This window comes from Cyprinus carpio, chromosome A19 (genome assembly GCF_018340385.1).
Source record: "Cyprinus carpio isolate SPL01 chromosome A19, ASM1834038v1, whole genome shotgun sequence".
NCBI lineage: Eukaryota > Metazoa > Chordata > Actinopteri > Cypriniformes > Cyprinidae > Cyprinus > Cyprinus carpio.
The window spans coordinates 13,980,392-14,007,266 of NC_056590.1; the positions used below are offsets into that span (position 1 = coordinate 13,980,392).

The 26,875-nt window shown below is 36.9% G+C and overlaps 1 protein-coding gene, 1 non-coding gene and 1 gene segment (V, D, J or C); 1 reads left to right on the forward strand and 2 right to left on the reverse strand.

Annotated features, from left to right (window-relative positions):
- Nucleotides 1–27: 27 nt before the first annotated feature.
- On the reverse strand, nt 28–1,265 carry LOC109079325. The segment is given in 2 exon segments: nt 28–776; nt 1,173–1,265. Coding segments are annotated over 2 exon segments (549 nt in total).
- A 3,359-nt stretch (nt 1,266–4,624) lies between these two features.
- trnap-agg lies at nt 4,625–4,696 on the forward strand. Its single transcript has one exon. It is a non-coding gene; the product is annotated as a tRNA-Pro (tRNA).
- Nucleotides 4,697–5,447: 751 nt separating this feature from the next.
- The window catches only part of LOC109079331 (growth factor receptor-bound protein 10-like), a 53,293-nt gene continuing 31,865 nt past the window's right edge, over nt 5,448–26,875 (reverse strand). The window contains exons 1-14 of one of the 3 annotated variants that reach the window (XM_042776681.1): nt 18,630–19,220; nt 17,727–17,883; nt 13,498–13,613; nt 11,957–12,031; nt 11,573–11,710; nt 10,681–10,806; nt 10,407–10,505; nt 9,898–9,975; nt 9,324–9,440; nt 9,163–9,229; nt 8,953–9,040; nt 8,772–8,865; nt 8,041–8,210; nt 5,448–7,976 (exon numbers count right to left, since the gene is read on the reverse strand). In XM_042776681.1, coding sequence (XP_042632615.1) covers nt 8,064–8,210; nt 8,772–8,865; nt 8,953–9,040; nt 9,163–9,229; nt 9,324–9,440; nt 9,898–9,975; nt 10,407–10,505; nt 10,681–10,806; nt 11,573–11,710; nt 11,957–12,031; nt 13,498–13,613; nt 17,727–17,883; nt 18,630–18,674 — 1,347 coding nt within the window. In that variant the 5' untranslated portion in view covers nt 18,675–19,220 and the 3' untranslated portion in view covers nt 5,448–7,976; nt 8,041–8,063. Of the gene's footprint in view, nt 7,977–8,007; nt 8,211–8,771; nt 8,866–8,952; nt 9,041–9,162; nt 9,230–9,323; nt 9,441–9,897; nt 9,976–10,406; nt 10,506–10,680; nt 10,807–11,572; nt 11,711–11,956; nt 12,032–13,497; nt 13,614–17,726; nt 17,884–18,629; nt 19,221–26,875 lie in introns of those variants that run through there. The other 2 variants (XM_042776680.1, XM_042776682.1) reach the window with 2 other exon arrangements.

The following is a 26,875-nucleotide window of genomic DNA, read 5'->3' on the forward strand; positions in this document are numbered from 1 at the left end:
TTTATTTTAAATAAAGCAGGAAAAACCTGTTGTGGTTGTTAAAAATACAGAACAGAACAAAATATGGATTCTGGCTTATTTCACACTGAACCAGGCCGTTTATATTGTTAGTTAAAGCGTGTATTTGAGAAGTTGCTTTGGCCATGGTTTGTTTGCTTTCTTCAAGGTTGGATGGATTTTATTGGATCATAGTTCACGTGGAAACCTGATTGAGACATTCTGGTGTTTATTATTAATAAAATATGTAGAATGTGAAGTGTGTTATAATAATGAACATCAACAGTTCAGCAGCCTTAAAAAGTATTTGTGTTTGTGTGTAAAGTCAGTGAGGTGAATAATGATCTTCAACATCAACATCTGCAGAAGCTCAAAGCTGCAGCGCTGCAGGCTCACATAAGGAGGTTTTTGTACGATGCTTCTACACTGTGTGAACACCCAGTCTGTGGTGCCAGAGACACCCTTGTTATGTTTACTCTGACAGTAATAAACTCCTGAATCTTCAGGCTGGACTCCACTGATGGTCAGAGTAAAATCCATGTGGTTTCCACTTTCACTACCACTGAATCTAGAAGAAACACCTGAAGCTCTCTCTGATGTCAAATAGGTCAGTAGTTTAGGAACTTCTCCAGGAATCTGATGGTACCAGGCCATACAATACTGCGAAGTATCTGTTTTAACACATTTCACAGCTGGTGTGTGTTTACAGTGAATAGTGACAGTTTGATCAGGATTCACTGTTTGATCTTCAGATTGAGTCAGAATCTGCCCCACAGAACCTGAAGAGAGAGACAGAAAACAGAAAAATATAAAACTGATGAGCACATTTGAAAAAAATCTCACACTCAGTTATAAGGCATCTGTCAGACTGAGCACACAATATTTCTTACTGTTGCACTACAAGGACTAAGCATTTTTCATATTTAGCTGATCATACACAATGCCAATAAAGGACTTGACTTGAAGATATAAAGTCAAAACATATTAGTTAAAGGTCAAATTTAACAGAATTTGTACTGCACATACTCAGGTCAAAAACATAAATATAAGAAAAATATATAGGTTAAGTAATGCATATACAGTAATTGCAGGAAATTAAGTCTAAATTACATCCTGATCTGCAGGGGATTTGTGAATTGCTTAAGTCAGCTGAGGATATGAATTTCTATACTTACTCCAGGTGCAGGTTGCGAGCGTCCAAATAATGATGGCTATTAAAGACATGTTTACTTTATGATCTGCTATCAAGAAGCAGAGCTGTCAGTCATAAAATCATAAAGTCACAAATCTAATATAAAGACCCCCAGAGCACTGAAGCATGCAGCTCAATGCAAAGTGTCTTCACAATGTAAATGTTTTTTCTGAGAACAACAACATCTCGTACTGCCAAGGAACATATTTCACTTGATAATCTGTCTGAGCCAGAATTTTTTATTTTTTTCTTGAACATATTAAAAATTCTACTGAGACCACAGTTACTGATCAGTTAAAATTATTAATCGATAGAACTGATATTATTGTTCTACTGTGAAAAATATAAATGTCACATCTAACTTTCACAACATTTCCCGGAGACTTCTGTCACCAGGAACATTTTTAGAAGACATATTTTCAGAGTTAAACCCAGTTACGCAACATTATAAACGTACGTCTATCCCTCACAGCCTCTTTAAAAAATAATCAAAATTCTAAATGAAATATAACATCTATTCTGAATAAACCACACGCCCACTGAAGAACACCACATCTGATTATTAACCACTAGATGTCGCAATTTGACACGACCTGTAATGTATGTATATATCATGTATTAACCTGTATCAACATACAATTCCAACAGAACAAGCATCCCACATCCATGTTGTCAATGGGCCTGTATCTCCTCCGTGAAACGTGGCACATCATATATTTCTGTGAACTCAAGGCTCGTTGGTCTAGGCCCTCTAGGGGTATGATTCTTGCTTAGGGTGCGAGAGGTCCCGGGTTCAAATCCCAGACGGGCCCAAAAATAGGATTCTACAATCCTGGAATTGGCACAATTTTACGGTAACTATTTATAACTAAGGTTTACTGAGTTGTACATTTTATATTATATTATATTATTCTATGGTATGTCCATTGGTTTTCCAACAGTTACAAACCGATGGGATCATAATTGACCTTACAGTATATGCCCACTAAATGTTTAAACTCGCAGGTCTATAAAAAAACATTTACAGACCACCGATAGACATGTTACAGCAAGAGTTTGCTACCAGGCCCCTGTGGAGGTGCTCCTGTTAAGAGTCCATAGAAAAAAGGTGCAAAATAGTTAGTATATTTGTCATTTGTTTTCCTTAATTAAATTTCTAAATAAATATCTAAATTTTATTTTGCTTTGATGGCGTGATCACTCAAGTAATCAAATGTTTGAAAATGTTTTGCCTTGAGTAGTGTCCACACACCAAATTTTGATAAAATCACAGTTGGCAGAAGGAAATGGAAACCTTAGACAAGTAATGTTATTTCTTGGCCACTGGTCAGGACAGACAGATTTACATGTGGCTTTATGAATTACTGCAACAGTCAAGAGGAAACCTCAGTGTTTCACAGGTGATCTTAAAGGGGTCATATGATGCTTTTTTTAAAGATCATTATTTTGTGTATTTGGAGTAACAGAATATGTTGACATGCTTTAATGTTCAAAAACACATTATTTTTCAAATACTGTACATTGCTGTAGGTCCTCTATGCCCCGCCTTTCTCAAAAGCATCCCTCCTTCTGACAAGCGCAGTCTGCTCTGATTGGCCAACTGACCCAGTGCATTGTGATTGGCCGAACATCGCAAGCACTAGTCGGAAATGTAACGTCCCTTTCCATAATCACTATCTTCATCTTTCAAACTAAATGTAAAGACAGTTAATAATGTCCTTAGTTTTACCATCAGTTCAAGCCCAAAAGGGGAACAGAGTCGAGTGACAGACACAGTAATGAAGCTCCTATGTGTTTGCAGTACACAAGCCACGGACGGTTAAGACAGCTGACTCCACTGTGTGACCCTGTCTATCTCACACACACACACACACACACACAAACACACACACGACGCGCAAAACTCTGCATTTGAACAGTCAGTAGCAAATACTTAAACTAATAACAAAACATACAGTAGCTGATTAAGAAGCGCCAGATTGTCGTAGCAAAGTCAGAATTAGGTTCACGAAACGGTCATCCATAAAATGCATTGCTGTTCAGTTGTAAGTAATCTTAAAGATTCCTAAATGCATCTACTTTCGAAAGGCCAAATAAAGTGCTTTTGCCTAGATACACACAGCATCTCCCTGATATGGCTGCTTCAACTGCGGTTACTGAAACCACGCCTTCTTTCTCTGCATGAACATTTAGGCGGCATTACGCAAATATTTCCACATAGTGACGTAGAGATGTGGGGGCGTGTTTGAATGAGCCGTTTTAGGGGGGGTGGCAGAGTCTTAACTTTGATAAAGAATATCTCTTTGGATGTGAGACCTCATTCTTTGCACCTTTACAGATCTTCTTCATGCACCAAGAGCTTGTAACACTCCAAAGAGAAAGGAAAAATTGAAATCGCATCATATGACCCCTTTAACTTTGATCTTATTTGATCCTGTATTTTGGCAATGAAAAGACAAGCTCGTCCAGAATTTGAACCTAGGACCTCTCGCACCCAAAGTGAGAATCATACTCCTAGACCGGGGTGTCAAGCTCAGCTCCTGGAGGGCCACACCCCTGCATAGTTTAGCTCCAACCCTAATTAAAAGCCACTGATCCAGCAAATCAGGTACTTCAGGCTTATTTGAAAACTACATGCTATGCACGTTGGAGCAGGGCTGTGGCCCCCAGGAACTAAGTTTGACACCCCTGCCCTAGACTAACGAGCCAGCTGAGATCAACATATGGGATAAAGTCATGCAAACGCGCAAAGTGAACTTTCTGCACCACCGACATCAAGAAGAATCTGAAATTTCCCTGTACTGTATGGTCTATAACAAGACCAACAATCATGCAGTCAGTTGTCCTATTTCAGCACAAAACAGCACGTTTTAAGCATATTATTAAAGTTTTCTGTCTCATAAAGCTCAGTCCGTTCTAACTCACTTTTTAAAGCAGTAGTAGAATCGGTATTTACCTTGAGTAAAGTTTTATCAAGAGATACTTTTTTTTTTTTTCAAATCATATCTGGTATCTGTACTACATTGGTGTTCACATTAACAACTATCGATTATGCTATAAACATAATATTTTAATTCAGCAACATTGCTTAGCCATGTCTTAAGTCCTTTGTAAAAGACTAAGGTAGACCAGCTACCAGAAGATATTTTTTCCAAGTAAATATTCATAGTCATTCTAATGTCATTCAGTTTTCAGATAACATAGACATCAGGTTTTAATTTTTTTGCAGGCTTTTAAACACAGCTATAGACTCGCAAAGTAATTGCTACTTTGCTGAAATGAATCTAGGTGATTTGTACTAAAGGGCACCTCTGTAACTTCAGGTTTATGCCACCTGATGGCGCCATTAATCGGTAGACGCCGCCAAAATAAGCATCCCGAACTCACTTCATGGTCCAATGCAACGTGGCACACAGTCCTACCGTAAATTTTTATGGCTCGTTGGTCTAGGGGTATGATTCTCGCTTAGGGTGCGAGAGGTCCCGGGTTCAAATCCCGGACGAGCCCGCTCTTGCATCTTTTTTTGGAAATTACATGAATTTATATTAACCACATAAAGAGAAATATGCAAAAGGCTAATTCATGCATCTATCTAGGCCTATCTATCTATTTATCTGTCTGTGTATCCATCCTTAAACTGTTAAGCTTCAACCTTTTAAAAGTATTTTTAAAGCACTTATGAATGAGAAAACCATTGGATGTAATGATAGACTGGACAATCTCATTACATAATCTAATCTAAACATTCTGACCATCAAACCAATAGAGAAATAAAGACAACAGAAGACATTTTTTATTTAATACTGTAATATATACTCTTTATAAAAAAGACATTTGTGACATAAAAATGAAAACATGATATAAGCTAAAAATATTTCACACTGGTACAAATCGAGAGGGAATATGCATAATTTGCACTTTATGCACAACATCTTCATTCTGTTTTGGAGCGGACCACATTTATATAGTCATAGATGGTGTTTTAATACAGTGTTAGATCTACTACCTCTCCTTAGGCTTCACATACTTAGAAGAGCATGACTGTTTCCATGTTTCTAACAGACAAAGCTGCATTTGAGCCAAACATAGACTACATGTGAAATAATCTCAAGTCACATGTCTTCAAAAAAAATCCACCAAAACGGCATATTAAAGATCAGGGGAGTTGATTTTACATGCATGTTTGGCTTTTCATAATTGTGAGCCACACAGCACAAGTCTGATAAAAAGAAGCATTATCCAAACACCTGGACGGAACTAATCAGTGTTCACATTTATTTATTCCAATTAGAACATACTTTGTTTTGGTGTCCTTGTCTAACTCATGCAGGCTGGAACTGTGACTTAATTACTAAGTCTAACATGTGATGAAAACCCAACCGCAATCCCTGACAATGAATGCATCAAGCTTGTACTTTTTGTAACAATTTACAAAGTCGATTTACGTATGAAGCGGCAAAGAAGCATTAACGTAAGATAAGGCAGATCAGTCGTAGCTAACATCTGAGATGAAGTTCTTAAAGCGTTTCACATAAGTTAAGCAGCGTGAATCGAATGTGAAAATCAAAAGGTGCTTGTGTGGTATAAAGTGTTTGACAATCGCAGTGTGCGTCGTACACACTCTCGTCCTAGGCGCATGTGGTTCTAGCTCAGCAGTATAACAGTCAGCTGTCAGAGTTAGCATATAAAACCATAGCTTAGTCTTGCTGGGCCAGTGTTGTAAGGGTAACAAGGCGGGCGTTTGGGACAGACAGGAGACTGCTTAAGTAGCGCCGCAGGTAACTGTACACCGGCTTTTTTTCTGCTAACCTCCTTTTGCAAAACTGGCACGGGAGATAATCTCCTCACCGCATTATGTCACACAGCCCCGGAGGATTACGGACACGCCTGTGAGACGGGACTTCGCAAAATCCTCGAGCATCCCCACAGGCGCTCATTCCGGGCCTGGCCTGTCACTTTAGGGGTTTAACATGGCTCAAGAACAGCACAGTGATTTGGAAAGGCAGTTGTTAAACTTCGGGCTATACTAATAGCTAAGTAACACGACCTGGAGTCCGCATAGGAAACGAATAACAACCCTCTTGAATTGTGCTCTGGGTGGGATATACACCACACCGAAGAGGCCTGGGTCAAGTTTCAGTGGCGCTCTAAGGCCCGAGTCAAGTTTTTGATGGCTCCAAATATAAACTACGCACAATCAATATGGCATTTCAATGCCAGGAGCGAAATACGTGCATTTTGACAGGAAACATTGCAAATTCAGTGGGCTAAATCATGCCATTGTCTTCTTAAACAGAACAAGTGATCTGGATTAAAATGAGATGGATAATTCTCAAAACCTTTGCACCCTAAACTACTACATTCTGAGTTAAATCAGATTTAAAGGGACAATTTACTCAATTTTTTTTTCCCTGTGGAACACAAAAAAAAAATATTAGAATATTTATAATACCTAAACTGAACATAAAATATTATTATGAATTTGGACTATTTCGAAAAATGTCTCTTTGTAATCAGTAGAGTCCAAATGCTGTTTTGGACCCCACTGACATTCACTGTAAGAACAAAAACATTCATCAAATTATTTTATTTTGTGTCTCACTGAAAAACGGAAGTCATACATGTTTGGAACAACATCAGGATGACCATTTTGACAAATGATGACAATTTTCATTTTTGGGTGAACTGTCCCTTTAAACTATGGTGCAACTCTGTGGCATAATTTAGTTTATAACAGAAATACTTGTCTGACAGCTTGGAAACAAATTTGAAGACCAAATATGTTGATTGAAATCCACTTACAAAGCAAGTTCATTGAGAAAAATGGAGCTGCATTATAAGCAGGTGACTGTCGACATGCTTTTTTTTTTTTTTAAAGTACATTTCCTGTTGTAATCAACAGCATGCGATGGAGAATGTTGATGGAGCTTAAGTTATATTTAACTCAGAACATTCCTTTAAGGCAAAGCTTGATTAGAACTCCAAACTTAACTATTTCTTATTCTGGTAAAGCAAAGTAATCAAGTATAATTTATTGAAGTGCAAGTCTACTACCCCTTGTGGCTAGTCCCTCCTCGCTGACATAGACATAGCGATGTATGAAAGACCGGGTTACATTATTTGGCTGAGGATTTGTCACCTCAAATTGTCATTACTGTCATCGCTGCTGCACTAATCCCATCATTACACAGGGGATCCCCAGGAAGAGTTTAGAACAGAACAAAAAATGAAAGGGTGAGCTGTAGGAGGAAGGCAAACGGGTAACAATTGTTGCATTAAGCTCAGGATGAAGCGGATCACCTGTTTTCAGCTTGAGAGTGCAAAATGTTCAGGTAGGAAATAACATAATACATATCAATCGTCATCAAGTAACTTCCCCACAGACACACCACACAAAATGACCGTCCCGATCCAATCAGTTTATGGGGGGTGTGTCTAGTGTCATGTCCTGAATGATGAAAAAGTCTTGATTTCAGTGAAAGTTCATGAAGATCACCACAGACACTGTTTATAAAAAAAAAAAAAAAAAAAAAAAAAAAAAAAAAAAAAAAAAAAAACACATCCTTGTCAAAACCAAAGGACAGGTTGTTCGGGAAGTTGATCTTGTCCCATAACTATTCCCAAATGTTTCCATGCTAATCCCAGAGCAGTGAGAAAAACAGAGATCTTTTTCATGCCCGTGGGTTGCGTCAGCTTATTGTGAAAATTACTGGAAATTATTATTTAAAAAAGCATCCAGGTTCTCAGTTACTTGTATCTGTGTGTGTGTGTGTGTGTGTGTGTGTGTGTGTGTGTGTGTGTGTGTGTGTGTGTGTGTGTGTGTGTGTGTGTGTGTGTGTGTGTGTGTGTGTTGTTTGTAAGGATCAGGAGGGGGTCATAAGGCCACCATGGTGCAGGGGTGTTTGAGTTTGCAGGGCAGGATGCCCCTGTTGAGCTGGTAGAACTCTACCAGATGGATCAGGTCTGTGAACTTGGTAGAGCCGTCATCAAGGCTAAAAAAGACCTGGCCGTCCTCCTCAAACTGCCAGAGAGAGAAAAAGGTGAAAAGAGCCTTTAGAGAGACAGTCTTACAAATAAAAATGTGGCATAATGTTAAGGGACTGGGGTAAACTGTGAATTACTAAGGCACAATTCCATTCATAATTATTTAATATATATTTTTGATAATATTAAACAGTATATTAATACGTAATAACAGTATATTATACGAATATATATATATATATATATATATATATATATATATATATATATATATATATATATATATATATATATATATATATATATATATATATATATAAAAATAACTAACATTTGCTTTCACAATTGACAAAATAATTTTTTTCATTAATTTAAAAATAAATTTAGCCTAAAAAAGATTTTAACATTTAATTTTCTCCTGTACCTCTTCTCAATCACTGACAACTGTAAATTATGCCTTTTTTTAAGTATATGTTAACATGACAAAAAAAAAAAAAAAAAAAAAAAAAAAATAGCAGTTTGCACTGCTCTTTATACTTGTATGAACATTAATACATGCAAAAGGGCAGTTTGTATTGAGTGTTTATTAGGGACTCACAGGTAAAATCTGGAAGTGTTTAATCTTCTGATGATGGCACAGCGTGAGAACAAATGCTTTTGGGTTGCTCTGGCTGTCTCTCAATAAGAATAACCTGCGAGACAAAACACTGATTCATTTCACTACCCTCTTACAAAAACACAGCAGTTAATATTGACTATAAATGTGGAACATGGCATACCCATCAACTTGGCCCTGCTGCGTAATCATCCTGTGGGACTCCTCTCTCATAATTCGGCCATGGAACCATAACTGCGTCCTGTGGATCACTGGGGACATAAACATAAAGTCCACATTTACTGGCATGAAATATTGTTATTTTTATTGAAGTACCACTTAAATCAACTGATGCTGAAGGTACTAAACAGCAAGTAAATGCTGCGACACTCACCTGAGCTTAACGGTGAAGGATGTAGAGGACTGGGGCTTCCCAAAACATTCATTCTCTGACTTCGTTTCTGAACAGAGATTTAAAAAATTGTTATAAATGCATAAAAAAGACCTTAAAAACTCTAATTCATTATCTCAGTATACATGCATCTAACCACTCACTCTCCAAGTGTGTCCCTCTTCCATGGCAGCGCTCTGAGCCTCCACAGGGTTGTCAATCACACGACCCGTCCTTCCTGAAAAATCCATGGCCACCAGCGAATTCTCAGACACACTCCGCTATAATAAAAATAATATTACACTTGATCAGCTCAGCTGTTTATTACAAAACAAGCATTCATTTATATGTAGAAATAACTAAAGGCATAACAGACACACAAATCCTACACGTCATCCTCAACAACATCAACCTGCTATGATCAGCATTAAACCTCTCTAATTAAACCACTAAAGCCTTATTAAATACCTTCTAAATGAATCCCTAAAGCAACCCCTGTGTTCATACATTTCCCCTGAATGAAAGTTCCCAGTGCACATCAGCGTAAAGGAATCTATAGCCACATGCTTCATTAGCACACTGTTCATACTGTTATGAGCAGATTAAGTGAACTCTCAGCAAGAGCACACAGGGTGCATGTAATACCAGGTGAACACTCAGAAGCGTGAAAACAGCACATTTAACCCATCAAGTGCACTAGAGAGTTAGCACTGAGTAACATATTAATGTGTTTCTTACCACAGGTGTGGTGAAGTTTGATATGGCAGTCTTTCTCTGGTGTGGGCTCTTGTAGTTCTGATATAGGAGAATTCCAAACTAGAAAGAAAAGAGTGTGTTTGTCTTGAGTTAATAATAATGGACAAGAGTGTGTGCGGGAGGTATCTGAGGGACAGCTTGTTCACCACAAATCTGTAGTAACTAAATAATAATCATTTTATATACTTGTAGAATAAGTTTCCAAGCAAACAACAAAACAATTAAACAAAATAAGACATTTAATCTGGTGTGTCTGGTGTATGTCTATTTCAAATAAATGAATCAACTTATTTATTCATCAGAAAAAGCTGAAAAAAATTGTACCATGATTTCCATAAAATATTAAACAGATACTGAAGACTTGACTAATGGCTGCTGAAAATTTAGTTTTACTATCATAGGTATAAATTGGATTTTAAAATACATTAAAACAGAAACAAGTTATTTAAATTGTAATAATATGTCATTAGTATTCTGTTTTTACTGTATACCTTGAGCAGTCTGAAAGCAGTCATCCAGCACGTACGGCTCTGCTCGTCCTCGGCACACAGCATCTTCAACTCCTTCTGTTCTGTCCTGCCCTTACTGGGCTGTCAATCAAGCAATATATCTACTGTCAAATCAAATTAAGTTAATACGGACTAGCATGCACTGTACCAGGTGAGGCATGGGTAGTTATTTAAAGAGGAATAATCATTGATTTTGAAACTGTGCCAGCCATGCCTCCTCTATTCTTAATGTCAGTGATTTTGTTCATTTACTGACCGTCATCCTGCTCACCTTTATGCAGAATTGGTAGTCTGTGGGTGCGTTGTGCATCTTTCTGCCCGTCGTCACAGTGAAAACATTGCTCTCCTCTAAGTCCAACAGTAACTGAAGGTGCCTTGGCTCCTAAACACCCAATTAAAAATCCATCACAATACAACTCCCAAAGACGGACCTACATAATGACTGCTGTGAACGGTGGAAAAGTTATTCTGAAATCCTTTATGAAAATAAAAATACAACATGGTCCAAAAGTCTGAGACCACTAGTAAAAAATCTATTCAGCATTTCATCTGCAGTGAAAATTATATTTGCCATTATTCTAAACTAATTTGATGCATTTTTTATTACAATTTGAATTATTTGAATAAATGCATAAATGTAAATGTAAATTAAGAAAATTAAAGGTTCAATGGAAAAATGAACATAAATATGCTTATTTGTTTATTGTATATCTATTTTTAATAATAATAATAATAATAATAATAATAATATAAATGAATTGATAATGATAAAATTACAATTAAGTTCCTTATAACATTACAATAACAATTGTATAATTCATCAAATATTTATTTGAAATTCTAAAAATAAAATTAAATAACTAAAACCATATTTTTAAATACATCTTTTTATAATCTACTAATAAAACAGTTGACATGAATGTGTTAATGGCCTAGAAATCTTTAACTCAACATTAAATCACAAAAATGTATTTCCAGGTTCAAGTTCCCAGACTTTCAACATGGACTTTTGGACCGCACTGTATTTATTTGCGAGGAAGTTTAGGAATAACAGATACATAAGAGCTTGTAAAATCACTGATATGTCCATAAATACATGTGAAATTCAAAGATTTTAATTCATATTATAATATTAAATAGAAGCTTGCCTTAGACATTCCTTTAGTAGAGTAGTACAGCCCAGAACGGCGCAAGAACATGTAGAGCTTCTTCCAGGACTTGCGGCCCGTCTCTTTCATATAAAGGAAGCCCTGGATCTCTGGACAGCTGCTGGAATTCAAGAAATTCTGTGCAGGAGGGGGAAAAAGCAGAGGACCATCTGGAAAATGAGTTCTTCAAACCTGGATGCCTTTCATGCTTCAATAACGCGGCCTCTTTGCCATCACAAGACATGAGGATGCATTTCAAAAGCAGTTTGAATCCACTAAAATGCTCATTCAGCTGCAACAGTCATGTAAGTGTGACGTACAGGTTCATAATGTGAGCTAATCCAGATTTTGCTGTGTCACAGATCTTTTGCGTGTTTTCCTCACCTGTAAGAGCTGTGACTGCGGGATAGAGCCATTAGTTTCCTGACACCACGCTACCATCTGCTCCGGAAAGAAGTTCTGTGAGAGGAAGATAAAGGGTGAGAGGTAAGAAAAAAACATCTGCACTCAACATATGCCAGTATTTCACAAGAAACTTAATGGAACTAATAGTGTGTGTATGAACTAGGGTTGAGCCAATGTTTTTTTTTTTTTTTTTTCATTAGTTTGAATGATTAGTAAGGAAGCCATATATAATTAATCTGTTTTAGGATCATCTCACCAAGAGCAGATGCCTTTCTTAGTAGACAATTACATAAGACGATTGTTACTAAACTGAGGGCAAAGAATGGAACAAGTTCTGAATTTGTTACAAAGACTTGAATTTGCGGTTTTTTTTTTTTGATAAAGGTTTAACGGAATTCTCTTTCTGTAAATGTTAATTATTACTTTTAATATTTATTATATTCCACTGTTATCAACATATGATGCAAAGGAAGACTTACCAATAATATAAAAGTGGTAGAATTGAAAAAAGGAAGAAATAAGAAATAGAGCATACCAGCAAATTAAATTATGAATAATTTACTGTCATTGTGTGAATCATATGTAATCATGTAATCTATAAAAAAGTAACTGTAATGTGACTGAGTATTTTAAAATGTAATATTTAATTACAAGTACTTGTATCCAGATTACATGTGATCAGTACTACCTAGCACTGTGTGTGTGTGTAATTACAATTATTCATTTAGATGAGTAATAAATAGATTAGCTGATCACAGTAATCAACAACACAATTTTTGAACAACCAGTAAATCGAGGCGTGACTCTTATACAGTTGAGTTACAGGATCATGGTAAGAAACATGCATGAATTCAAGCATACGCACGAGCTGAAACTCATCTAAAGCTAATTTAGGTGAGTTGCACTAAGCATTTGCCAAAGCCACAGATTACCAAGAGCAGGTTAAGTGCTCTGTCAAAACAGACTCGGGCTAACCGGCCCAAAGATGCCTCAAGTGCTGACACACACTGTACATACCGTACTAAAGCAGAGGCTCAAATAAGATTAAGCTTTTGCATGAACATTTTTTCCAAGCATACAAAAAGTCCATGGCTTACAAAGCAGGATAAAATGTTTCACAGTGTTCATTCCGTAAGACGCTTATACGACACATTCAAATGTACTTGTCAAAATGCCATCAGTTAAAAGGTGTTGAGTACTGGCTTATTAGAAAAAGCAGGTTACTCGCTTATTTCAGGTGGAATACGTGCAAGCTGTGCTTGAACTGCTGGAAATGGATTAACAAGGAGGTTTTTCTCACATATGGAATACAGGAATGTGGGAACTTGATGTTTTTTGGAGATATTTAAATTTTTAAGGGATTTATAGCTCATAGGTCATGAATCAATTGTTCTTAGCAAGATTTTTGAGGATAATTTGACTTTAATTTCATAGGATTTAAGCTTGAAGTGGTGGTCTTGAGAGGTAAGGAAACACATGGGTGGGATGAATGAAAACGGTTGTTCTCTGTGACAACTCACCAGTGGGTTTCTGAAGAACTCGTACTTGGCATAGTTCTTCCTGAAGAGAAACTTGCTCTCTGGAGACATGCAGGCCTGCACAGGAACAACCAGTTCATGATCTTCCAGGCACCTCTCTGTATTCAAACAGATGACATCAAAACAGTGTTAGTTAAGGCTGATTTATACTTCTGCGCCAGACCTATGCCATAGCCTACGCATAGACGCACACCCTACACCGTAACCTACGCCGTAGCCTGACGTGCACCTCTCCAAAAATCTAACAGCGCGCCAATTCTACGCGGACCGCAAGCACTGTGATTGGTCTGCTAGAACCCCTTCCTCCGTATGTACTTGAGTTTGGTGTGTGTTTATAATGTGCACTTCAATATATTTTAATGTTACACTTTCTCATATAAAATAAAACAAAGCAAAGAACAAGTGTCTTATCATTTATTATACTACATAGCATTATACATCAGTAGTTGTCCTTGACAAACAATGTTAATCTGCCATGGTACAAGTCCTTGTGGAGACTAAAAGAATGCCATATCTTCTCCTGGGGACTCATTTATAAACGTTGCGTACGCACAAAATAGGCATAGAAACTGCGTACGCAATTTTTTTCCGCACATATCGGGATTTATAAAAAATAAACGTGGCGTAAATATGTACGCACCGTTTGGATATTCTAGACCATGCGTACGCACTCTTTTTCATGGAGTGAGAAAATTAATGAAGTAAACAACAATTTTAAACTCAGTTTTCATGTCGATATACACATTTACATTAAATATTCCACTCGCATTGAAGGAGATTAGCACTGAAATTACATGATTTAACAAACAACATAATTGCATAATTTCATTAACAATAAACAATTTTCCTGTGACATGTTATTTTTTAATGACACAGAGGAGTCCTAGGTGCACAATAATTAATCTTGAAACTAAACTACATATCACATGTAATGAGAATTATTTTAGCTAGAACAATGATCAATGATGCGCACTTACTGCGATATTATGGCGGACACTGAGGGATTACTGTACAACCACAGCTGCACAGAGGTGTTAATGTCGTGTGAAGTCACCTCTACAACATTGTGAAAAATTCCACTATATTTGAAGGACATAACTAGGAGAAAACGGTAAGATTTGCATGTTTCCTTTTTACAATACTTTGTCAGTGACACACCGAATCAGACAGTACACTGCAATAAATATGGGCTTATCGGTTTCCACTAAAAAAGCTAAAATATGTTTATCTTATCAGCAAAACTGCATACATTTCATTTGAAATAATTGAAATTCTATTTGGCCAGTGTAAAAGAATGAGATCTAAAATATCTGAGAACTATTTGAAACCATTTTGTTTTTATGGATATTTTCATATATTTATTCTAAAACATAGCAAGGATACTAATTCCCAACTGTCTCTGTGTTAAACATGGTGTCACGTGCATGGTAATTCTCATGGAAATGATATGCAGATGAGGTTATGCATAGTAAAACTAGGTGTTGTAAGCTCCATATTTGGTGATTTCGGGGAGGAGACGAGGTGGAGATGCACGTACCCAAAATCTTCCCCTGACTGGGATTTATAAAGAGATTTTTGCGCAGGATCTGTCGTGCGCATGGTTTTATAAATCTGAAAACTTTTGGGCGTACCCAAAATCTAGCTTTTGTGCCTACATAAAATTTTAGGATGAAATCTACGGAGAGTTTTATAAATGAGACCCCTGTTCCGTTGTTGTCTACTTTTTGCAGTTTTAAATAATGATTTAATGATTTGATATTTATTTGCCACCATCACTGCTATAATGCTTCTCCGACGAGCCGCTTCTTCGGCTTTTGCCGTGGTACCGCAGGTTACACCAGCAACATGCCAGTGGACACTGCAGACTAGCGATTTGCATGTGTACTGCACGTCGACACGTACAATGACAAAGAAGTATTAATGAAAACTTCGAAGCAGAAGTATAAACCAGCCTTTACTGGCAAGGTAGCGGTTACTGATGTAACGGGTTTTCACAAGATCGCAAAACACTTTGTATCAGAACATATGGGTTATATTAAAAAGTCTGTAAAGGGGACATTTTTATTAATTCCTTTTGCTAACCACTAAGCCACAGTAGTTAAAGCATGTTAAAAAAAGCACATTTAAAAATTGTTTTTAATACATGTATAATTTCATCCAAAAAAAAAAGACGACATGTATACACACTGCATACATATATACAAATATAAAAACATTAAAATCAGAATTTTAAGTATAATATAGAATGCAAATTATCTGATCCATCTACAAAAATACTTATAACAAATTATTTGCTATATATGCATGTATGTTGATTAATGTTGACAATTATTTTAATCTCGCATCAACACAGTTTTTTTTATTATTATAAAAGTCCATCACACTAGTCAAACGAACCAGACTTTGGGAGTCAGACTTGCTCAGGCACAGTTGAGATTGCCTAGAGAGAGTACACACTTATTCTCCTGCATCCTGCACACACGAGTCTCTACCCGCCCGCACCCGCATTATTTTGATTCCATTAATGTAATAAATTGAGATTTACAAGAAATATTTTAACTGCTACAAAAAAGGAATACTGATATAAAAAAAAGCACCTTATTTGTTTTAAGTGTTTGCAAACCAAATGTTATAGCACTTTTGTTCATATAGCAGTACTTTTAAATGAAAAAAGTGCAAAATACACTACTTTTGAATGCATTATTGAATGTTGTGCATAACAATGTGATTAATCCCAGACAATCGTGTAATTAATCGCGATAAAAAATTAAAATAAAAATTATCATTGCCTAGCACAAATATATGTATATTAAAACATAAATTTAATATACAATTTATATATTCATGCTCAGTCTAATACTTGTTTTTAATAATCCAAATCTGTCAGAAATATGCAGTAATCTGTTAAACATTTAAATGTTATATTTAAATTCATGCATTTGGCAGAAGCTTTTATCCAAAGTGTCTTACGGTGAATTCAAGCTATACATTTTTGTCATTATCCATGATCCCTGGGAATCAAACCCATGACCTTGGCGTTGCTCTACCAGTTAAACAGCAAGAACAGACATGTTGAAAATTGTCAAATGAAATATTTCAATATCTAGCACTACATGATTCCCTTTAATGAGAAAACGAGCCATATTAACCATACACCGTAATGTCTATGCTTAAGTATAGCAGTACTCATATGTCAAAGACAACAAAGCACTGGCTCAAACCCCATCTAATGTATCTGTTGTGCATCTGATCCCTCATCCTTTAATTCACTCCGAGGAGAAGAGCACAAGAGAAAGAGAGAGAGCATGACTCTGTGTATGAAAGAGAAAGTGAGGGAAAGCGAGAGGCATTGCAGAGGGATGAGGTCATGTATTTAGCTTGATTGCACCGAGGGCAGCAAAGTCAGCAGAGCTTCTCTGCTAATGGCTTACGTAAGAGCAACGTTTCCAGAAGGTTTCTGTAACGTTGATGCTCTAATGTCTCCAGAAGAGTAGAGGGGAACACATCTTACTACACCACATAATATTTGGCCTCTCCAGAGATGTCAGCTCACCAAAACAGACCACACCCTCATCATACCATGTGATCTGCACAATCATGCAAAAGTCATGACTTTCCTTGATGGCTTTAAAGTGGACGAATTAAAATAAAGAGCCGATTGTGTCAGCCCGGATTATTTCAGATGCTCAATAAAAGGCTTTTTAACACCCTACAAGAGCAATGACTGCATCTCTAAAGGTCAGGCAGAGTTAAATCTGTTTAGTATGATTTAGACAAGGGTTAATCTGTAATCTGCCTGAGAAATAGGCAGCCACACGTGTCCTCAGTGATTGCCTGGGAGATTAAGCACTAGTTCTTCACAAACCTTGTCTTTTCTATGCTCATCTCCTCAAAACTATCTGTATTGTGAATGCTTTTTCTTTCCTTCAGGTTAGAAACTCTACGAGTGGTTGCGCATACAAAATTTGCAGCCGTGCATGATGTATAAAGTAGTTTTTGAGAGCTTAAGTGTTAATAGGAGAACAAATATGTGTGTTTATATAAGACTCTGAGTCTGGGCTTGCTGAAAGGTGATTTCCTGTTACACGAAGTGCAGTGCACTGGGAACCCAGTGTCCCCGGATAGAACACCGTGTCCTCTTAGACTGGGTGTGAGCCACGCGCACCAGTCAAACGGACGCAGAAAATGAATGTACACATATTTTGGCTTACCCAGACCAAGCAGGGAATGATGCTCCACTAGCGACCAGCAGTTGTCATCCAGGCAGTGGTTCTTGTAGACCAGGAACTGACACACATCTCTGGCTGTCATGTTGGCGGGGACTTCCACAACTTTTCCCACACCATCCTCGCTGAAAACCTTGATGATCTGTTGAAGACACACACAGATTGTCAATTAATATGACCTCAAGTTGATGTTTTCAATGAGTCTAATTTGTCGAAAAACTACAGACACACTGTCGCACAATGCTCCAGACTGGATTATTTCAAAGCTCGTGTTTCGAACAAATTAGCCTTGTAATGGTCCTAAACTAAACGTATGTGATTCAAATACAAACTTTTCAGTTAGCGAAGAATAAAAACGATGCTTGAAGGAAAAAAAAAAAACAAGTTTATTTACACTTCTTGTTCGTGTTTTAGTTGTTGCAAACCATGCATATCTCTGTTTATGTGGTCCTTAGCTCAATCCGCATGGACTCTTATCATGTTTAGATGGAGCCCGGCGCTCATAAGCATGACTGACACGCACGCACAAGAGGATATACTCCATTAAGAGGCAGAATTCACGTGAACACCAAAGCCAACGGCCCAGATAAAGAGAAAGGAACAAAAAAGGGAACGTGCACACAAAACAAGAAATCATTTAAATGTATTTACATGTGCAAGTGCACAAACTAGATATACGCATTCATGCACAAAAGCAAACATTTGCAACTATTATTATTATAGACACTTTTTTTTTTTTTTTACAAACTAAAAGCACAGAAGCAGGCAACAGTAGCGTGCAATTTATGCACAAAGATGATCTGCATGACTAAATTTGAAATGTTTTTATACCGGCATCTGCAAGATGTGTATGGTTTTCTTGGAGAAAGCAGTTACTGTCAGTCTTACCTCTACAGCCTGATATAAGCAACAGTCCGGCGAACACGATGGCATTTTCACTCTGAGACAACCTCTGCTCACTCACACAGCGAGAGAGAGAGTGAGTGAGTTAGAGAGAGAGAGAGAGAGAGAGAGATGGGGGGAGGAGAGAAGGGGAGGAGGAAAGAAAGCGAGAGGATGAGAGGAGTTGAGAATGGGCAGAGGGTTGAGATGAGACCAAGAGAGTTGCTGAAACAAGAGAAGGACAGAGAGAGAGAGAGAAAAGAAGGGAGAGAGACTCAGCTGACAAGCAGCTTGTGTCTAACAATACTCTATTGGATTAAGTCCGGAGAAAAAGATGGAGAGAGTTGACTAGGATTTCAATTTGTCAATAAAATTCATATAATGGGTTTCCCTTCATTTAGTCATTCCAAACATAACTTTTTTTCTTCCATGGAACAAAAGAGATTACATGGGAGAGGACAGCCTCAACAAAGAAAATGAATTGGGACTGAGTCCATCCTGCTGTCAAATCTTATTCAAACATAGCTGACGTCAATGATGGCAAACATCAAAGATAATGTGACTGTGATCATAAGATTCATATCTAATTAAAATTAAATGAAAATATAAAACATTAAATTCAGTAATAAAATTAAAAAATATTACAGGGGTTTAACTTAAGACCAAAAACATAGATTTAACATTACCCAACAATAAAGCATTTAAATGTGTGTAATAATTGTACTTTGTTTATTTTAGTTTTTAAAGTGCGTTAAAAACATATACTTTTAAATGGAATAATAAATTACATTAAATTAAAATTGTATTAATTTTTTATATTGAAAATTCATGTTGATTTCATTAAATTTGTGCACATTTTATTTTCTGTCATTTTATTATAATATAAACTTTTTTATAGAAACACACATTATAAACCATTAATAACGATTCTTTCTCTATATACCCCTTTCCATCTCGTCCTCTCTCTCTTCCCTTCCCTTCCATCATCTCTCCCTTTTGTCTCTCCCTTTCTCTTTTCTACAACCTTACTCTCTCTTTCTCCCCCACATCAAACTGCCTTGGCTTCTGTCAAAGTTTCAAATTCTTTCTGGAAAGCCTTGAGACAGAGCCCCACATCCAGATCTTGACACACACACACACACAGTGCGATTTTGTCCTCATTCTTTTTTTCACTCCCATTTCCCCCCTGAAGTTTGCCTTTGAACTCCACAGCCAAAGAAAACCGTTCCCTCTCTTTTTCTCAAAACTCAGCATATCACAACTGGAGAGTGTTTCTTAAACACACACAACAGAGGCCAAATCCCAGCAAAATCCCTCCTCCCACAGCACTTCCCCAGTAAAACTAGTGATTTTCTTTCTCATACTCTACATTCTCAACACCTTACCAGTTCTCACTATTTGAAGATGTACATACATGTTCTGTTTTAGTATGGTTAAGAATAAAAAAACAAATTCAAAAACATACCATTCAGTCCTCTCAGACAGAAGACAACAGTATCATGTAATCTGACTCGACACCATGAAGAAAAGGATGTTGGGGGTTGAGTTATTGGCAAGACCAGTATAGCAGTGGAAACTGTTTGCAGAGCATTGTTTCATGGTTCATTCTTAGTTATACATGTAGCATTCTACTGCTGCAAATGCTATTTTCTACAAACTTTACGACGTAAGATTGTTTACCCAATGTTGTTCAAACGCATCCTCACAATCATGTGGCTACGAGCAAACGTTTGCTCTGCACTGCTCCATCCTGCCTCCGCGGGTCACATGGGAGGATCTTTAAATGTTAAATAAAGGTTTTGCAAACATTGAGGGTCACATGGCAACAAAGTATTTGTTGGGAGTTAATAGAGGGTTGTTCAAGCATTGTTCGCAGTTTGTATAAAGAGGGGAGAGGTAATCCAGAAATAGAACAGAGGTCACAGTATATGGCTAATACTTTTGATACATTAGGTTCTGTGATTATATATGCACAGATATAGAGCTTATTTATATAAACAGGAATATGGTTAGAAATAGTTAAATAGACATAAATACAGTTGGATGGTTAGACAGACAAGTACACAGTTAGTTAGGTATATATATATATATACATATATATATATATATATATATATATATATATATATATATATATATATATATATATACACACACCATATAATAATATGTAATTGTAACGCAATGTAATAATAATAATAATAATAATAAAAATCACACACACACACACACAGTTAGAAAGGTGTATAATTAGTAAAACAGGACAGTTAGACAGATAAATATGCCGTATGATACTTTTGATACAGTTACAGATACAGGTATACAGGTAAAATTCAAATAGATACTGTAGACAGGTATATAAGTTTAGCAGTATGTAGATACATAGTTAGATAAACAGGTATATTGTACTGGTATACAGTTAGTAGATAGACAGGTATGAAGTTAGATAGTAGCACAGTTAGGTAGACACACATTTAGGTAGTTATACAGATAGAGACAGTTGGGTATACAGTTAAATATTTAATTAGGCATACAGTTAGAAAGACAACTAGATATTAAGAGAGATAGTAAGATGGGGACACAGACAGACAGAAAGATGGACAGACAGGCAGGCAGGCAGACAGACAGAAAGATAGTAAGACAGACAGACATAAACAGAAATGATCGGGTTGATATATTCATTTCAAGAGTTATGACTGGCTTTACTCAGCATTTCTGAGTGCAATGCTATACTGTGTCATAATCAAAATCATGTGCATCTTAAAACTGCCCTGGGTTTTGTGTGTGTGTGTGTGTGTGTGTGTGTGTGTGTGTGTGTGTGTGTGTGTGTGTGTGTGTGTGTGTGTGTGTGTGTGTGTGTGTAAGCACAGAGCATACTCACAAGCACACAGATGCATGTAAGCATACATGAGCATATGTGGGTGAGAAACCATTTAAACTGACTGGCCGCAGCGCACAAACACACTTATGCCAAAGACTATAGATTACCCAAGATGTGTCACTTGTATAGTTTTGCATGGGGAAAAATGCAACGCTCAATATGGCCGCTCTATCAAAGGAAGCCCTGCCTTCTGAATAAAAGAGCCAATCACTAATAGGTAAAGTCATCATGTAACTGCAGTTGCCGTTAGAAGCTCCAGCTGCTATAGATACAACATTCTGAGATGCACGCTTAGGACTAAGCATGCGCACTGGCTTGTCTAGTCTGAAAAAAAAGCTTTTTTTACAAATGCTATTGGAGCAAAAGAAACAACATTTATGAGACAGTTGTCAGATTTCATTGGTTATTTCAAATATGAAATTTAATTGTAAGCTTGGCAAACAGTTTTGGAGAATTTGATGTTTCCCTATTCAAAGAAATAGAAGATGCACTTGCATGCCCGAGAGGCATTTCAAAGATGCCTGCTGAGTGAAATGACTTACCTTAAAGTGACTTTGCTTATGCAAGACTGACCCCCACAGTAGAAGATCAAAGACATCAGAAACAAGAAGCTATCACAGGTGAATAAGAGACTGAATAACCTAAAATGGTCCATCTTAAATAGCCATCCATTTGAATGGAAATAATCATTTAAGTATTGTACAACTTAGCATGATAAAACCCTATCTAAGCTAGGGTAAATTAGATAAGTGCATAAGACTATGAGAAACCTGTGGCTCTCTGGAAATACGGCCCTGTGAGTTCATTTGTAAACAGTCCTGTGTGCTGCGATCACTCACCTCACTCTTATTACCTAACTAGACAGTGCAAATTCGATTTTAACCCCACACAGGCCTGACGCACATGCATGTATACTCAAACTCATGCATAATTACCATCTGCAGTTTACTGAACTCTGAATGACCCTGCCTTTCGGTGACATCACAAAAATACTGTAAAAATCCACATTCACACTCACAGGCAAAAAATATTACTTGCCCTGACATACATACACACACACACACACGCCTTTGTTTAGAGATCTCAGGGGATAAACGTCAGTGACAGCTTTGGAAGTTTCAGGTTTCACGGAGAGGAGCCAGTCTGTGTGTGAGATACAGAGAGAGAGACATGTTTGTGCAACCCGGTGTGTTTCACAGTTTATCAGCAAGTGGAAACAAACCCAGAATGAATAAAGGATAAAAACAGAGATGAACGGGATACATATGACACAAGATGACATATGCATATCAAAAAGTAGAGCGCAACCATTCTTGGAGAGGTAACTCCATAGAGAGAGAAAGAGAGTGAGTAACACTTTTATTAAAAATTATCAAAAGAATAATACTATATTATATAACCTATATAACTAAATTAACTATTACCGAGTTTCAGTCCACATCTCCATTTTCCAGCAACTTGGAAGCAAAAGATCAGAACACATTATCGGTTCTACAAAAAAAGATATATATATATATATATATATATATAGATATATATATATATATATATATAATAAATAATAATAAATAAATAAATGAAATCAAAAATTTTAAATACACACAAGTTTAAATTTGGAATTAGCATAAACCGATTGAAACCCAGCACGTCAGGCTGTAGTCTGGCACTAGGACTGAAACATATTTTTTATCCCATGGTCCTCAGTGTCCATCTCACTCCACAACCAATATAGAGATCCAGCAATCATCATAAGTCAGTACATTGTTTCTCCTGAAATGCAATTTTCCAATTAACTGGCATCAAAAGACCAGACATAAAGATACCATTTGAGATGAATTAAGAATCAAGAGGGACAAGGGTAGTTTGAGGAGAGGATTATTTTCTCATGCTGATGTTTTCAGCAATGTTGGCTCATGTCATCTCTCAGGGGTTTGTGTTGCAGTCAGCTGACTGGGCAGTGTGTGAGAGTGTGAGTGTGTGTGTGTTTTGTAGTGTGTCCTAAGGCTCTGGCACACAATCCGAAGCAAACTGGTGTTGAGTGTACACTAGGGTGGAGACAGGATCCACACGCACAGACATATTCAACTTTGCTGCAATGGTGTTTCATTTCACAGCACAAACCTTTAACGGGTCACCTGGGAGGGGATTTTTGGCAAGGGTTCTACTAAACGGGGCATTTGAATTTGACTGTGTGAAATAAGAATACAAAGTGGTTCTCCCACAGAGCATGTCTCAGGAGAGTGGTGTGATGTGTCTAAAAAGTGTTTTATACGTGCATCATCCTATAACCGTATGAAACGAGACAGGGAACCTAATGCCCTGCTCACCGTTTTTACAGAAGGAAGTAAAAGTCTCTTTATCTTTACAAATCAAACTCATTAATATGCATCAGATGGTAGGTTTAACATGGTAGCAAGGTATAACAAAGGAACCTTGCTAACTCAGCAATAAGATAAGTGGATATGTAACACACCTGATCTAAAACTAGCCTAATACTGGTTTTTAGCCAATGTCTAGCATACACGGCAATCCAAATGAATTTTAATATCTACATGTACTAACACATTTTAACAATTTGACAAAAAAGTTAATGTATTCTGAATAAATGAATGAACAGATCTTAAAAGTTCAAAGCTAGTTTTTTTCCAGTTCATGACAGCTAATGCTTTAAAAAGTATTATTCATTCATTCGTGTTAGCTATTGCATCAACAAATGTTAATTTACACACACCTATAGATACATAAAAAATATTTAAAGTTGTAAATAAAGGTCAAACTTTCACATTTAATTCATGCTACATTTTTTTTTTTTTCGGGACTTTGTATCGGCAGATACTCAGAATTCAATTGCAGTGTTCATATAAATAGGACTGCCTCATGAGCATCTGCTTATAAAAGGGTGTCAAATTAAATCAAATTAAATTCCTCATGGCCAGACAATGCCACATTCACAAACCGTCAGTTTAATGGATTTCTGTTCCAATTACTTTGTGCTGACTCACTGGGATTTTAGGCATCACACCCAGTAAAGCTCCTTCATGACATTAAAAATGCTACATAAATACATGTGAATTAAACTGTGTGACCTTTGCTACTTACAGTCTTACCTTAAACACATAAGCGTGACTAGCCATGCCTCAAATGCTAAATAACTATGTGTGTGTCAGGTAAACAAGAATTGGAAACATATAGGTGTTGTTTCAATCGAACAAATGATTTAGCAGCGCTCCTATAGAAAATATAACACACACCCATGTATTCATATGGGAAAAGTCACATGGTAAATTCTATGCAACATACTCCTTAGAAAAATCCCTCTCATCTTAGGTGGGTTTTGGATGGATGTGAAATGGGACAGCGCAAACAAGCTGAACACAAGACAAATGTTTTGTTCAAATATGCAAGGAAACATACAACCCAAATAATCGGCCATTGTATAGGTACAGTGACTGTTAGCTAATTTGGTAGAGATAAATTAAGCATTGTACAGTACAGTATCGTACACTCTCTTTACACACACAACAAGAGAGCCATTCAAAGAGAACAAGAAAGATTACACAGAGGAATCTGATTTTTCCAATCAGGCAAAGCATTCATGGAAAGTCTCATCAGCTGACCACAACATCCCGAGGACAAGACAGACTAAAAAAAAGTGCGGTCCCATGCTGCTCAGAGCACTCGAGTTCAGTTATAAGTTAACAAATTTCAGCCGATCATCAAAACAAAGCTAGTTTGAGGGCGTCTAAGCTTGGCAGAACTGCAGTTTAAAGAGTAAGTGAGGACAGAGTATACAAAGGTTTCTTTTACAACTTCGAAGTGGTCTTTAGAAGCCAGAAGACAAACAATGCAATTCAATGTAAGATCTGATTTTAATATCTAATTTATGGTATTTTTTATTTTAGAAAGAGTCGGTTTGGTCTGAGAGTCAAAATAGCTATGAAAATTCTCAAAAGATGTCAAGTTTTCCAGGGTAACTCTAAAGTATATCGCAGTATCGTACTATGATGTGGCAGATGTGACTTTGAAGCTTTTTAGTGTGAGAAACAGAAGAAAAGCAAAGGGCGTTTTTTTCCATCTCAACACCCTGAAGGGTTTGAACCTACAACTTCTGTATAACCAGTCCAAATTTTTCACAACTAAGCTAAAGAAATACCAGAGGTATTATAGTTACTAAAACTAAAACAACAAAAAAATTTTTTAAGTGAAACAAAATACATGTTAACTGAAATAAACAGGTGCTGGAAAAAGAGACTGGTCATGCGATATCATCATTCTCAAATAAAAACCCAAGCCAGCAGCCTGAAGATTCTGTATTCTATCGGCATGCAAATGTAAACCAAAAAGTTAATATAAGACCTGATATAGGGCATGAAATGCACCCGTATTGTTTTGATTTGTTGCTACCTGTATGTTCCAAAAACCCAGACTGACTGGAAACAAACATTCGGTGTCACTGTCACTCACACAGATGCGTCTGTGTCGGTTTTGTGTATGTTGCTAGCACTCAATCACTTGTCAATTTATGGCCTGACTTTTACAAGAGTCTTCAGGGCCTGGTGTCGTTTCGCACTGTACACAAACTCACAGACACGCACCCCCTGCGGCTCCGCGCTCTGGCTCACTGCCATTAATCACTCGCTCGCAGAATCCAGCGGAGGTCACAGCAGGTTCAACGCTTGAAACTCAAGTTACTACATCAGAGATGGATCACTCATGCACAGAATGCCGTATTAGTATTTGTATGCACACCAGGGGAAAGCTGACACACATAAATAAAGAAAAGAGTAAATAAGAAAATCTAGCAAATCCTAATTAATCCCACTGCGGCAGACCTGTGCGCTCTTGCCGTTTTAAACAAACACACATACACCACTCTGAGAAGTTACACACAAGCTTGCAGTTGAAGTTAAAGTCAGAATTGATCCCATTTATTTTCTTAATGCATGTTTTGGGTCTAACTGTGGGCAATTCATCAATGCACATCATTCTGAAAAACATTTACATTTATGTATTCGGGAGATGCTTCCATCCAAAGCAACTTACAGGGGATTCAAACTACGCACTTTTTATCTGTCCATGAATTCCATGGGAATCAAACCCACATCGTTAGTGCTATGCTCTACTAGTTTATCTACAAAAATAATAAAATAATAATAACTTAAACATTTAATTATTTAAATGTTTAAATTATATGATTTTATCAAAATCATTTATTTTTAAATTCTTTTAGTTGTTTAAGTTTTAGAAGTTCACACAGGTTACATCATTTGAAATCTAACTTCAAACAGTCTCTAAACAGATTTCATGAAAAGTTGTGTTAGCTTTCTTGAAAATTAAAATCTTTAATATGTTGGCTTGTTATTTTGTTATT